This window comes from Antedon mediterranea, chromosome 5 (assembly GCF_964355755.1).
Source record: "Antedon mediterranea chromosome 5, ecAntMedi1.1, whole genome shotgun sequence".
NCBI classification, from domain to species: Eukaryota; Metazoa; Echinodermata; class Crinoidea; order Comatulida; family Antedonidae; genus Antedon; species Antedon mediterranea.
The window spans coordinates 10,930,080-10,945,851 of record NC_092674.1 but is presented as its reverse complement, the minus strand read 5'-3'; the positions used below and the strand labels follow the sequence as shown (position 1 = coordinate 10,945,851).

At 31.9% G+C, this 15,772-nt stretch overlaps 1 protein-coding gene across 2 annotated transcripts in view; it reads left to right on the top strand.

Annotated features, from left to right (window-relative positions):
• The window catches only part of LOC140050529 (adenylate cyclase type 9-like), a 63,234-nt gene extending 49,167 nt beyond the window's left edge, over positions 1–14,067 (top strand). Inside the window, exons 3-5 of one of the 2 annotated variants that reach the window (XM_072095767.1) lie at positions 829–989; positions 4,619–4,732; positions 10,297–14,067. In XM_072095767.1, the coding sequence (XP_071951868.1) occupies positions 829–989; positions 4,619–4,732; positions 10,297–12,048 (2,027 nt within the window). In that variant the 3' untranslated portion in view covers positions 12,049–14,067. The remainder of the gene's footprint in view (positions 1–828; positions 990–4,618; positions 4,733–10,296) is intronic. The other variant, XM_072095768.1, reaches the window with a different exon arrangement.
• Positions 14,068–15,772: the final 1,705 nt, after the last annotated feature.

The following is a 15,772-nucleotide window of genomic DNA, read 5'->3' as shown; positions in this document are numbered from 1 at the left end:
GAAAACTTTATATCAACATTTGATTTCGCCATACAAACCTTCAAACAATATATAATGATAATGTGGGGTATTGCTAAACCCCGCAAACCCCCGCAAACCTCCAAAAAAACATAGCAAACCCCATTGAACCAACATAAAAGTGATTGAATCATGTAGTGTACAACCCATTGGGTATATCCATGTAAAAAAAATATTACATTTTTACTGTTAACTAATTATTTTTGGGGTGAAACATCATTTTTTTGGTCAAAAATGATTGTTAAACCCTGCAAACCTCCAAAAAAATATAGCAAACCCCACTGAACCAACATAAAAGTGATTGAATCATGTAGTGTACAACTCACTAGGTATATCCATGTAAAAAAAAAATTTAATTTCTACTGTTAACTACTTATTTTTGGGGTAAAACATCATTTTTTGGTCAAAAATGATTGCTAATTTTTAACCAAAAAATGATGTTTTATCCCCCAAAAAGTAGTTAACAGTAGAAATTTAATAATTTATATACCCAGTGGGTCATACACTACATTATTTAATCACTTTTATGTTGGTTCGGTGGGGTTTGCTATGTTTTTTTGGAGGTTTGCGGGGGTTTGCGGTGTTTAGCAATACCCATAATGTGCAGTATGTTGTATGAAAAATGCCTACAATCATGATGATAGGTAAAAAGTACATTGTAATGTAGGATTGCTAACCCTATGCAGTAGCTTGAGAGATATAAACAGATAAAGTGAAGTTGATAATTATCTATTTTTGCTTGTTTATGGCAATACAAGTGAATACAATATTTTAAAATCATTTAAAGTAATTTCCTCTTATATTTTTCAGGTATAAAAACACATTTCATTGAGAAGAAAAAGGACAAAACTAGTGCAGTTGGTCTACCACACACACCGAAGAGTACTGCAGGCTCAGAAAGCCTACCTGAAAATGGCAATAGTTCAAATGGTGGTGACACAGCACCTGCCCCAAATACGACTCTACAACAGGTACAGTAAAGAATTGAAGGCTGACTTGAATTCGTGCTCAGAATGAGATGAATTCAATTCATGCTTAGAATGAGATGACTTCAATTCAGACTCAGAATGAGCTGGCTTGAATCCAAACTCAGAATGAGCTTTCTTCAATTCATTCTCAGAATGAGCTGAATTTAATTCAGACTATGAGCGGGCTTCAATTCAGACTCAGAATGAGCTGACTTCAATTCAAACTCAGAATGAGCTGACTTCAATTCAAACTCAGAATGAGCTGACTTCAATTCAGACTCGAAATGAGCTGACTTCAGTTCAGACACATAATGAGCTGACTTCAAGTCATGCTCAGAATGAGCTGACTTCAATTCAGACTCAGAATGAGCTGACTTCAATTCAGACTCAGAATGAGCTGACTTCAATTCATTCTCAGAATGAGCTGACTTCAATTCATTCTCAAAATGAGCTGACTTCAATTCATTCTCAGAATGAGCTGACTTCAGTTCAGACTCGAAATGAGCTGACTTCAGTTCAGACTCGGAATGAGCTGACTTCAGTTCAGACACAGAATGAGATGACTTCAAGTCATGCTCAGAATGAGATGACTTCAATTCAGACTCAGAATGAGATGACTTAAATTCAGACTCAGAATGAGCTGACATCAATTCATTCTCAGAATGAGCTGACTTCAATTTATTCTCAGAATGAGCTGACTTCAATTCATACTCAGAATGAGCTGACCTCAATTCATGTTCAGAATGAGCTGACTTTAATTTCATACTCAAAATAAGCTGACTTCAATTTAGACACAGAATGAGATGGCTTCAATTCATACTCAGAATGGTCTGACTTTAATTCAGACTCAGAATGAGCTGGCTTGAATCCAAACTCAGAATGAGCTGTCTTCAATTCATTCTCAGAATGAGCTGAATTTAATTCAGACTATGAGCGGGCTTCAATTCCAATTCAGACTCAGAATGAGCTGACTTCAATTCAAACTCAGAATGAGCTGACTTCAATTCAGACTCGGAATGAGCTGACTTCAGTTCAGACACAGAATGAGCTGACTTCAAGTCATGCTCAGAATGAGCTGACTTCAATTCAGACTCAGAATGAGCTGACTTCAATTCAGACTCAGAATGAGCTGACTTCAATTTATTCTCAGAATGAGCTGACTTCAATTCATTCTCAGAATGAGCTGACTTCAATTCATTCTCAAAATGAGCTGACTTCAGTTCAGACTCGGAATGAGCTGACTTCAGTTCAGACACAGAATGAGATGACTTCAAGTCATGCTCAGAATGAGATGACTTCAATTCAGACTCAGAATGAGATGACTTAAATTCAGACTCAGAATGAGCTGACATCAATTCATTCTCAGAATGAGCTGACTTCAATTTATTCTCAGAATGAGCTGACTTCAATTCATACTCAGAATGAGCTGACCTCAATTCATGTTCAGAATGAGCTGACTTTAATTTCATACTCAAAATAAGCTGACTTCAATTTAGACACAGAATGACCTGACTTCAATTCATACTCAGAATGGTCTGACTTTAATTCATACTCAGAATGAACCGACTTCAATTCAGACTCAGAATGAGCTGACTTCAATTCAGACTCGGAATGAGCTGACTTTAATTATTACTCAGAATTAGCTGACTTCAATTCATATTCAGAATGAGATGACTTAAATTCAGACTCAGAATGAGCTGACATCAATTCATTCTCAGAATGAGCTGACTTCAATTTATTCTCAGAATGAGCTGACTTCAATTCATACTCAGAATGAGCTGACCTCAATTCATGTTCAGAATGAGCTGACTTTAATTTCATACTCAAAATAAGCTGACTTCAATTTAGACACAGAATGAGCTGACTTCAATTCATACTCAGAATGGTCTGACTTTAATTCATACTCAGAATGAACCGACTTCAATTCAGACTCAGAATGAGCTGACTTCAATTCAGACTCGGAATGAGCTGACTTTAATTATTACTCAGAATTAGCTGACTTCAATTCATATTCAGAATGAGCTGACTTCAATTCATACTCAGAATGAGATGACTTCAATTCATGCTCAGAATGAGCTGACTTCAATTCATACTCAGAATGAGCTGACTTCAATTCATACTCAGAATGAGCTGACTTTAATTCATACTCAGAATGAGCTGACTTCAATTCATACTCAGAATGAGATGACTTCAATTCATACTCAGAATGAGATGACTTCAATTCATGCTCAGAATGAGATGACTTCAATTCATACTCAGAATGAGCTGACTTCAGTTCATACTCAGAATGAGATGACTTCAATTCATACTCAGAATGCTAACTCACAACATTCTTTACAAAAATTGGCCTTCAAAGTTTGTGTGAAAAGGGTACAATTTAGTTTGATAAGCTTATGCTTGTGGGTTTGTTCCCTGTTTAATTATGTTGCTAACAAGAATTAAATTAAACTTAAACTAAACTAAATTTAACTTTTTTAAACTAATGTTAAATAAACTCCTACTTATGCTAACCTATACATAATTAAATTACTGCACTTTTCCATGAAAACACTGGCCAAGATTATAAATAATTTCTGATTCTAAAATAAATTTCTATTGAAGAATTTAAAACGTTGAAATTAGGTCGGTGTCAAAGAAATATATATATATAACACCCTTATACCGGTCAACTGTGACAAGTAGTCAGCATTGCAGGATGATCTTTGACCGTAAGTCTGCTGTCGTCACGCCCGGTTGTAACACCCCCTTGTCCCCTTCAGGTGTTTTTGACAGACATCTGTCAACATTGGCATAAAAATGAAATTAAATTAATCAATAGAGTTACTTTCTCATGCATTGCCCCACTTTTTTATGGTGTTTGTGTCGATTTTATATGTTGTATTTTGTATAAAATGTTGTTGTTTGAAATGTTACTGCTAATAATAATATTAATGCTACTATCATTGCATAACTATTGCAATTATAATTGCTATGGATGTTAACTCTATTACTGCAACCTATACTACAACTGCTACTACTATTATGCATTGGTGGAACTACCATCACCTAAATTTTGACAAATACAATCTAAAAGGTAGAACTCCACCCCATCCCCCCACCCCACTCATCTCACAAAAACATTTCTGGATTTGCCACAGCTATGTGCATGTTAAAGGGGATTTTCTCGAAAGACACAAAACCGAAATAAGTCTATTCCTCATTTGTTATCCTTGGTATTCCATAAAAATAAACAACAAACAGGTTCAAATAGCAAAAGAGTAATTTTCATGCAAACTGATCTATAAGGCTTAAGCCATACTATTTGTTTGGTGTTTGGTATATAAAGCTTGCTGCCGAAACTCATTTTAATGCTTATGGATTTCCTGTAGTGTGGAACATACTTCCCCTTGTTTGCTTCATAGAAAAGCATCCCGTAAATTGGTGTGTCATACAGTCATCTGAATAGGGGCGTCCCCTGAATAGCCCCGTCCCTTGAATAGTCGCACTGGAGATGTTTTAATACTAAAACTTTTTACTGACAACTTTGGTTACTAATACTAAACATACATATTGCTATGTTTAATGGTTCTAAGCTTGGACACAAAATATACTAATACTACTTCTACTATTGCATGTTCTTTTACACACTGTAGGTCAGTAGTAGTCAAGCTCCTAAAAGTAGCCCAGTATGGATGCCACGAGTGCTATCTCGCAAATCTGCTCACCCGCCGCATCCAGAAGCTCAAAGTAATCCAGAGAGTGCACAGGTAACCCAAACTAACGTCACAATACACTACACTATTTATTAGTTACTATTACACTTAGATTTTGTAGTTTATAGTGCATAAAAAGAGTTAACATTCTTCAATACATTTTCTTTTTGCCAACCAAACTTCTTTGCCTTTTACGCCAGATTGTTACAAAAAAATATTTTCAGAATGTCTGTAAGTAATAAAAAGATATGTGCCAGTCACTTAAAAATGTCATTTACAGGTTGAGGGTCATTCACTCTCTCAATAAGTTTCTGTCTAAATTCAATGAATAAACGAAATTCAGTATTTGTTCATATATCAACTATAAGAAATATATTTTACTACATTATGCCACTTACAGTTAGGGTAAAGTTATGATAAATGTGTACCAAATCGTGTGTTAAAGCTATGATAAATTTGTACCAAATTATTGGGTAAAGCTTTGATAAATTTGTACCAAATTGTTGGGTAAAGCTAGGATAAATTTGTACCAAATTGTGGCGTAAAGCTGTAGATAAATTTGTACCAAATTGTGGCGTAAAGCTATGATAAATTAGGACCAAATTATGGGGTAAAGTTGTGGTACTGCATATCATATTTTTCGAGATTTGTGTACACTTTGTGTACCGTAGCTGTACATTAATTGTATTATGTAGGGTGAATTCTGAGAGGGAGGGTACAAATCTTCCCTTTTATTTAAGTATTTACCACACAGAAAAGAAAATTACCTCTAAATAGCATCAAATTAATCTCACCCTTATCTTCTATAGGTTTTAATATAGGCTTCTCTTTCTTGTTTGTGTATAGCTTCTATAAATTCATTATTATAAATTCTAGTACTTTTAAACAAACTAATTAATTTCAATTAATTTTAAACTAGTGAATCTCTCTAACTTTTAGTATCAATGATAAAATTAATGAAGACAACATTTTTGCAATATATTATTCATTAATTTTTATGGTACTGTAATTTTCCATAATTATAAATTCACTGATTAAAAAAAAGAATAGAAAAAGTATTTTTAAACAAACAATTAATTTTTAAATTAAGAAATCAATTAATAATTTTTATTAATCATAAAATCTAATTATAAAAATAAGAATATTTGCGAATTATCATAATTATTATGCGTTCTGAAATTTTTTTATACAAAAATATTAAATCGCATTTAGAGATTAGGTAATTCAAAATTAATTTTTGTTAAAATGATTTCTTTGTCTGTTACAGCTTAAATTATAACCTGTTGTACATTTGAATGAAAATTCTTAGCTGATGACTGATTTCATATTTAGGTTTAAAAACATTAACAAATTACATTTGAATACAAAATCAGAAAAAGAATGAATTTTCTGTGTATAGTATTGGTTGAAACGTGTCAACCAATACTACACAGAAAATTTAAAAATGTTGGTATTTGTACGATTTACACTAAAAAAATGAACATTTTTATGTCCAATAATAGTTGATAAACATACATCCCCATTCCCACCTTCCCATCGCCTTTTATTTCTGCATTAATTTTTAGATTTTAACTTGTTAGTTATTTAGTTATAAATCTGATGTCTATGTATGTCATGATGTACAGTATGTTCAATGTTTTGTATATTTTCCTTTTTTTTTCGTTTACTGTTTTTATTGCCGGGATTGCATGAATTTTCTCCCTCTACTATCATGGCTATAGATGAATATAAAGGTTAATAAGGTTGTGATTGTTAAACTTATAGACCACAATAGCTATTAGTCCATCAAACACTATTGTTCTGTTTACCTATAAAGTATTATTATTATTGCACACTCCAACACAATTCATTATTGTTGATTAAATATTTGGATATTTATTAATTTATCATCAGCATTCAATATTTCAATATTTATATGTCATAATCATCATCATAACACACCTAAGTAGATTGTTGTCATTTGTTTGTGGGTCACATGATATTCAATAAATATTCTATTGAACTCTTAATTACATCATCAAGAGTACAATGTCATTTTATGCGAGTACTGCAATTTTGTTTTGGGCGTTAATTTTTGTTAGATAGTGAGCAACTACACATGTGATACAAGGCTAGGCTTGATCAACCTGTAGTGTGCATAGTGAAAACATAACCAATTTTCATCTGTCACCTCATGAAATTATTTGTTTCATTGCACTCATAAACATTCATTATTTGTATAACATTCAAGAATAAATGTAGAACTATTTCATCATCAACAATATAAATGGTGTGTTTCTTTTGGTGTATGCATTATACTTGATAAACCCTTTGGTTGATATTTATCTGGTGAATGGAAATGAATGGTTTTATTATAGATTATTTTCTAATTTGAGGGAAAAACACAAAGTTACACAATTTTACATAATTAGATAAAAAATAAACATTTTATCATATAGAGATATAATATATCTATGATCATATACATGTTCATACAATTTAACCACTATTACTGTAAGCTACACATTTTATATGATATAAATATATATTTATTTTATGAATTTATTTTAACTTTAAAATATCTAACCACTGCAAATAGAAATTCTTGTTTTGAATTTGAACTGTAGATCTTCCTATATAATAATATATCCACTACAAGCCTGTATTTGCATGCGACATTAAATTTTTATTTTGTCAGATTTTATTACAATAAACCAGAACAAAACAAATTTAAATTCCCACAATGTTAGTCTTATTAAAAGTAAATTGGGGTTATCTTCTAATTGTTACTTTTATTCATATTAGCAAATAGCAATCGGTTTGTTTAGAGTAGACGATCTACAACAAAACAAACCAATATTCATGCATACATTAACGTTTGCCTGTGTATGGTCATGCTTGGTTGCACACAGTCATGCTTGAATATATTACTGCCTCCATGGTGTTATTCACACAAAAATACATAAAAGTACATTGCAGTAACCTTTATAATTTCTTGTACAAAAATCAAGAACCGTTCTGAATCAACATTTATTTAATTCACATTTTAACATTTAAAACTTCACATTTACAGTAGATATACTACCACCATATTTAAATATAGAAAGATATTTCTCTTTCCATTTTAGACAATTTTAGTGAAGCCCATTAAATCAGTTCAGTTTTTCCAGAATTAAAAATTCCACATTTCCTGTGTCTAATTTAAAAATAGAATCATCTAATTAAAATCATGGATAATTCTTAGGAATATTTTCTATTTTATTCTCCAAAATCTTGTTTTAGTTGTATTTATAGATTTGACCTTGATCTTGTATGGGGTAGTTTCCTGTACTCTATTTCACTATTTGCTGACAGAACACAAATAGAACACTAAATATTCTGTTTTTAGGAAGTTGGAATTACTTGTTGTGGTTTTTATCTGTAATTTGTTTCAGTCTGAGACAGATCCAAGAGGTGAATGTCCCCCCTCTCCTACCCTCTTTCCCTAAATTTTGAAAAAAATACACTAATGAAAATATTTTATTCAAATTGCACATAAAAACATAATGGAGGCACAAGACTGAATGGCGTATAATTGACAAAATATAAAAATATACTCTACAAATACAACACAGAATTTGTTGCAAGCATAGCTGACACTTATCATTTGTGCGAACAAAATTGGCTAGTGCACAAGCTTAAAATTTGGTTTGTAGGCTATTGGGATGCCCCATACTTTTACTTATTAGCTATTGTTTCTCTATTACTAAATAAGGTACTGTAGTACCAAAAGTAAAGTATATGAAATTGAAATCAATTAATTTCCATTCATCCAATCCTGGTATTTCAATATTATTATAGTATTCATTTTCTTGTTCTTAAAATAATAATTTTAATGAATTATTTTCTTTATAAAGCCTATCCAATATTTTTTTTTTTTACATGTTATATTAATTATTTTTATTTGTTTTATTTTAAATAACTGACAGAGATAAAAAACCTCCACTAAAAAGTAGTTAAAATGTTTCTTTAAAGTAAATTAATACATCATTAGTTCAAAAATAATATTTTGTTTTCTGGTTGTAATTGGACTTAAATTCTTTATTCCTTCACTCTCTTATTTTTTCACTCACTTTTTTGTATTTTAAAGTTTAAAACGACAGATGTAGCTCTTACTATATACTTACTATCTTTACCCATTTTAGTAAATTCTTCATGATGTCATACTTTGTAATTACATATTGTTATCATCATGCTTTATAATTCATTTTTCTTACAGAATTAGATATTACTGTATATACTTACGTATAAAATTATGCCTAAATCTTTGGTTCATACTAGGACGAAAGATTGTAAGCGCAACGCAAGCAATTGACCAATGAAAAACGACAGTTCAAATAATCCATTGCTTATGATTGACCAAATTACTTGCGTTGCGCTACGTCCTTGCATTGTGTCCGAGTGGGAACCAAGCATTAGTACGTAACATGTTACTAGAAAATTAAATGTGGGAAAGGACATACATACATCTTAAATGTGTGATGTCCATTTAGTATTCAAATTTAATTTCATAATCCATGTTGGCTTAACATGTATAATTTCAGTTACTAAGCAATTCTGGAGCAGTAAGTGATTAATATTTTGGTGAATTATAGTAACCAGAATAGCATTGTTAAAACATGGTAATTTCTGGTCACTTTAGACTCATGTGGATCATATAAATCTTGGGAAGCTGGGATTAAATAAGTATATCTGATTTACGCAACTTTATACGTGAGAATATACAGTATATCAAGTTGTATCTTGCTCCGGGAAAAGATTTTGAATTTACGTAAAAGAACTCATCACATTAACTTTGCTAACTATGTTTTGTTCTCTGTAAGCTGTTTATATTTTATATAATTATTTAGCAGCTTTTTGTATATTGAAAAACTAAAAATTATACATATTTCATAAGTAGTTACTGCAGTAAAGTAATTTTAACATGATCCAAAGGGTCCTGAATTTACTAATTTTTTTAAATATTGGATTTAAAAACATTTTTTGTTTAAAATAAATATTTTTTTAATTGATTTTAAATTATATTCTCAGTGTAAGATACATATAAATCGTCATCTTTATAAAAGGTACATATTTTATGTTACTCTAAACAATACGGCCGTAGGGAACCAAGGTTGACGCTTGCCTCCCAATCCCAGGGTTCGATCTTGACGAGTGTCCGGGTTTTAACTTATATCTATATCTATTTAACTATCTACTCTCCCTAAGCCGCACATGAGACTTGGTTTATAAGACTAGGTTAGGATTGAACCTTAGATATTGAGAGATATATAACAACATACTGTTGCACTAATCATTATAAATTTAAAAGTATTGAATAAATAAAGTTCAAGTCCTCAAAATCTCCTGGCTACGTACTTGAACAGATTTTAATTAAAAATATTATTTTTAGAAAATTAAAAAAATAAATAAATAAATGTTGGTCGCACTTCAATTGGTTTAAATAGAAATTTTCTTCTTGGTGATTGGGAGCTTTTAAAATCTAATTTGCATGAATCATGAATCATTTTGCATGTCATTTGCATGTTAATTTGCCTGGCATTGTGTTGTGTCTTGTCTTACATGTGTTCTCTTTCTCTCTTCCTTTTCAAAATATCCAGCCTCTGTTACAGATCACAACCCACTCTGAGAACGGTGGCCTATCACCAGCAGATGTTGAAGAAGGCAATTCAGAAAGGACGACAGAGTCTAAGGTAAAAGCGCAAGAGATTGAGGATCGGCGGCTGGTTAGTTTTATGAAGCAAGTAAACGCAGAATACCTACAATCTGCGCCGACTCATCTATGCATGTTGAGTTTTGAAGAAAGTGGTGTTGAAAGATTGTATCGTGATCAGTTCAAACCACGGAACCTACGCGCACAACTGAATGATGACACTGTAATTGACGAACAGCAAATGGAAGCGCAAGAACGACCGTCATCGAGACGTCTTTCAAGTGAAACGATCTCCACAACTAAATATAATACACTATTTGATGTTGGCATAGGCTTTTTAGTGTACTTATTCACATCAATAGGATGTTTCCTCGTGTTCGACGTGCAACTGCATTGGGCAATTGTATTTGCCGTTGGAACAATACTACAACTGTGTGTATTTATAACTGTTCTACAGGAAGCGTTCTTTTTAAAAGCAAGATCGCGATGTTCGTCCCGCCTTGTCAGTTTCTTTCATAGTTGGTATCCACGCCATATTCTTGGAGTAGTGTTAATTAGTTTACCATCCGTTGCCGTTTATTCTAACGTGCAATGCAACAAGGACGATCTGATGATGCAACCATTCTACTGTTTTATAACAACAGTTGCGTTACTGCACTATTGTAACTTTATTCAATTAAGTTCTTGGACAAAGACTATTATGGCTCTGTTGAGTGGCGCCACTCTTATCATTATATCTAGCATTGATCAATGTACGTTCACTGAGGGTGCAGACTTGTTTACAAACTCTACCAGTATGCCAGATGACAACAACAACAACACCAGTAGCATGCCAGAATTGATTCTTGTTGTTCTACTCCTTGTTCTTCTTGTGTTACTCTTGAACCGTCAGTTTGAAATCAGCTTTCGGTTAAATTTCTACGGAGGAGTACAAGCGGCCGAAGACAAGGGTAAGATTCAAGAACAGAAAAACAAGGCTGAAGAATTACTACACAATATTGTTCCAAAGTTTGTGTACGAGAGCTTCAAGGAGACGGCCTCTTCAAAATATTCTAAAAACCATGAAAATGTAGGAATCATTTTTGGAAGCATAATAAACTTTAACGAGTTTTACTCGGAGATATTTGCAGACGGTATCGAATGTATTCGTATTCTGAATGAAATGATTGGCGACTTTGATGCGCTTTTAGAAAAAGAACAATTCAGAGACGTTGAAAAGATTAAGACCATTGGCTCGACGTACATGGCAGCGTGTGGACTTCATTTTTCAAAACCTGAACACGAAAGAACTTTCAAGTACGAACATCTTCAAACCTTGCTGGACTTTTCTTTGCAAATGCAGAAATGCGTGGAAACGTTTAATAGCGAAAGCTTGAGCATGACCATGGGAGCGTTTGAGTTTATTCTGCGTATCGGTTTCCACCATGGCAGCATTAACTCTGGTGTAATTGGAACAACAAAGCTCTTTTATGATATCTGGGGCGATGCAGTAAACATCGCCAGCCGTATGGATTCGACTGGTGTGGCCAAGCATATTCAAGTTGCAGAGGAAACTGTGGAGAAACTTAATCACTTGTATGACTTTAAGTATAGGGGTGAGGTAACGGTAAAAGGCAAACAAGCACCGATGCGGACCTTTTTTGTTATAGGCAAAAAAGCAGAGCCTCTCCCTGATCCGGTACCTGTTGTTATACCATAATATGTTTGTATCTTAATGATTTTTAGGTCAGTTTTTCTAAATTATCAATTGTAATTTTTGTGTTATCTTATGACTATGTTAATGTTGACATTTTTAATTCTCAATTCTAGGGCATCATACTTGGATTTTAACCAGGTTATATTAGTTAATGTGTTCATTAAAGAACTTCACAATATATTAAGAAAAATAAATTGTTCAGGAGGTTAAAGTATTGTAGTCATACTAAGTTGTGAAACAGGGTGATTCTCTTTACATACATTTGTCTAGCCTGCACATACAGTATAAGTAAACATAAGTTTGTGTTTAAAATCATATATGTATATTTTGAAAAATTCAGTTAAATTTGGAAACATTTTATTAATGAATTACAATATAATTGTAGCAATCCTTTTGTTTTACTTTCTGTCTTCCATTTGTTTTTTTCTCAACAAACCTAGAATATCGAACCACCCTATACTCTTTTATTTTTGTTATTTGTTGAGCTTAATACAGTATGTGTATGATAATGTATACAGATTTTTATTATGAATTAATGACATTGGGCTTTCATTTTAATTGTCATACAATAATTGTTATTGCTTATACAGTTCTTTTCTGATTAATGGATAGTTGAATATATTGTCTCCAATTTGAACCATTGCCATTATGATTATGTCAGCTACCTACTTACATTTGTATCTTACACTACAGTATATCCTTTTCACATCTTCAAAAATGAACAACCTGTAACAAGTTGTAACCATGTTTGCGTGGAGTGAAGAAACTTTGTGCAAAATCTCAAAACACCAGTGAGATGCCTGCTGTTTTTGTTCCAAGATGTTCCAAGTAGTTACTGCATTCTAGTATTTTGCTGATTATCTTAATCGCATATCACAAAAATAGTTGTACTTTCTCCTGAGATTTTGCAAGGTTCACTTACTTAATACATGCATGAAAACAAAATATTTTCACAATTTATTGTTAAAAGTTAGTACAAGTTTTAACAATTTATGCAGTGTGAAACGGGTATAGGTATATTTCACCATTTTGATTTTTACTTCATGTTAACAAACAAGTTTCTTAATGTTCTGCTTTATAAAAATTCTTTCAACATACCATAAATTCATATACTGTAGATGTTTAAGAAACGCATAACGTTACCAAGATAGAACTTCAACAACAAGCTTGGCGCACGAGGGCTCCCTACTGATCCAGGCAGCGAGCACAATCATATGCACTTGTGTGAATTCCAGCATGGAGGATCTCTTATCTTCCTCTATGGTTCTACTAAGAAAAATCATATGTAGTAAGCCATTTTTCTGTGCCCCATTGTAAGTATATGATCAGTGCTGAACATGTCAAATGCACAGTCTTACTACACCCAATCAGATTTTTTCTTTAAGAAAATTTACCTGCATATAGCTTTAACAATTCTAAATAGCTACCAGATTGATTGAAAACTCTCATATTCGTATAATTTGAAAATAATAACTTTTGCAGAAAAATGATCAAGTTAGTCTGTCAAATATATGCCTACGTCCTTTTACACCGCCTTGGATTTTTACTGATGTCATTATTTAAACATGCACGGTAGTTGTGTAGGTACGGTATTTAACTCATGGATAAACAATTTGATATTAAATATTGTAAAGATCAAAATGTACAGTAATTTAAGTAACTTACCGGTACTTATTTACTTACTTTTAATACTTATCACACCTGTTAATGATAGTAAACCAAATTGTGGGCTACTGGAACATAGGTGGTTCCTTCTTTCTATCAATACCCTCATACCACTTTTAAACACCTAAACAGATTCATTACAGTCTAAATACACTACAATATACAAGTGACAAGCTGATATTGATAGATTTTGTTCTGTACACAAGTTTCGCAAGCTGGTTCATCCAGTGCACTATTTTAACTTGCACATTTTTTATTTGTAGTTCAGAATAATTTCCCTTGGCAGAATCGATTTTTTTTTTTTTTCACCCATTGCGTACCTGTAATGGAACACAAATTGGTAAAAGTTATTTTCAATCATATACACCAAAAGAACAAAATTGCGAAAATTATGTACTTAACAAATTGTTCACTGGACAGATGAACACAGCATAACATTTTATTATAGCATTTATTCATCCATAGATAAAATCACAGTTTCTACGTCAATTAAAAACACATTGTATACCTTTTAAAACACTTAATGTTTTTAATTGTATAGTAATATTGAACATGATATGAATATTCATTATGTATGTATAACTAATAATTTTGAATGGTGATACATTTTTAACAAAACCTTAAACTTTTAATATTCTTTGTCTTTCTTTTTATATAATTGTTTAAATTCATATATTTATGTTGTTTTACTTAATTTACATTATATTTAAATATTGACGTTTTTGAAAAGTGAAGAAATATTGAAATTGTTTTTTTTTTATATCTATATAAGAATAGTCAAACAATATATACTTTTCTGTTTTTAATCGAGAAAACAATTTTCCTTCGGTGATTTGTAGTATGTTTCTATGTTTTTTGATGTGTGTGTAGACTATTGAAATTTTGTGGGTCAAAGTTTTTATACCAATGTAGAAGTATATTGCTGTACATACTGTATGCGACTACATATCTACTTGCGTTTAATAATGCCATATTTTTGATGAGGAAGTTAATTTGAATATGATATTTGTTTCTTATCTTAATTGTGTTTTCATCGGTAATATAAACAGATATGTTTGCATTACAATAATATTAAACAATTTTATACATTTTATTTATTAGAATGTTAATTTTCCAACACCACTTGGGTTTAGTTTTGTGAAATACAGTACAGCCTCATTTTTGGGGACACCCCTATACAGGGAACACCATTTAAAGAGACACTGAAAGTAACGAGGGGTATTTTTTAACACTACAGCCATCCCCTATTCAGGGGACAACCCTATTACTATGTGCCTATAGTATTTAAATGATGTTTAATAAGACAAATCATTGTAAACTAGTCTAGGACACAATTTGGTATAAAAGTACATACATTAATATCTTTCTTTTTAAGATTTAAGAATAGTTTGTAATTAATAATAATGTTAATCTGTTTAACTCGTTTGTTTTTATGGGATACTTCAAATGTATAAATGAACTATATAAAGCATTATATAATAATACACTATCATTTTCACGATTTCAATGTATGTGTAAACAATATTTGTATTGTGCTAAAAATTTGGTCATGATTGTGTGGAATTGCATTTGTTTTTAGAAATACAGCTGTGTGAAAGGGACACTAATAAAATGCAGTTACTTTATGCTGTACTAAATCAAAAGAGTAACTTTGGTGTTTCCTTCTTTTAAACATTTTTGTGAAAATAGTTTCGGAAATTTGCTTGTGATTTAAGGCGAATCCATTGTAAGTTTACAACTTTTGGTTTGATGGTTTGAGAAAAAACCTCGAAACTGGAAAATGATCTCTACAAATTTAAATGTTATAAGGGACTATGTCAAAATGGCTACTGCAGTTACACAGTTGACTACATTTTGTTTACTTTTAGCTGGTTCATTAAGTTTTTTAGGGGGGTGTTGGGGGGGGGGGGGGGCAGGGGGAATCGTACACAGTATTTTATCGACTGCCTCGTAAACTAATTATTCATACGTTATTGTAGTGAAAAAAACGTAGTTGCTGGAGTAAATGCAGTATAATCATTTTGACATGATCCCAAAAGTGCAACCAAACTTCAAACAATGA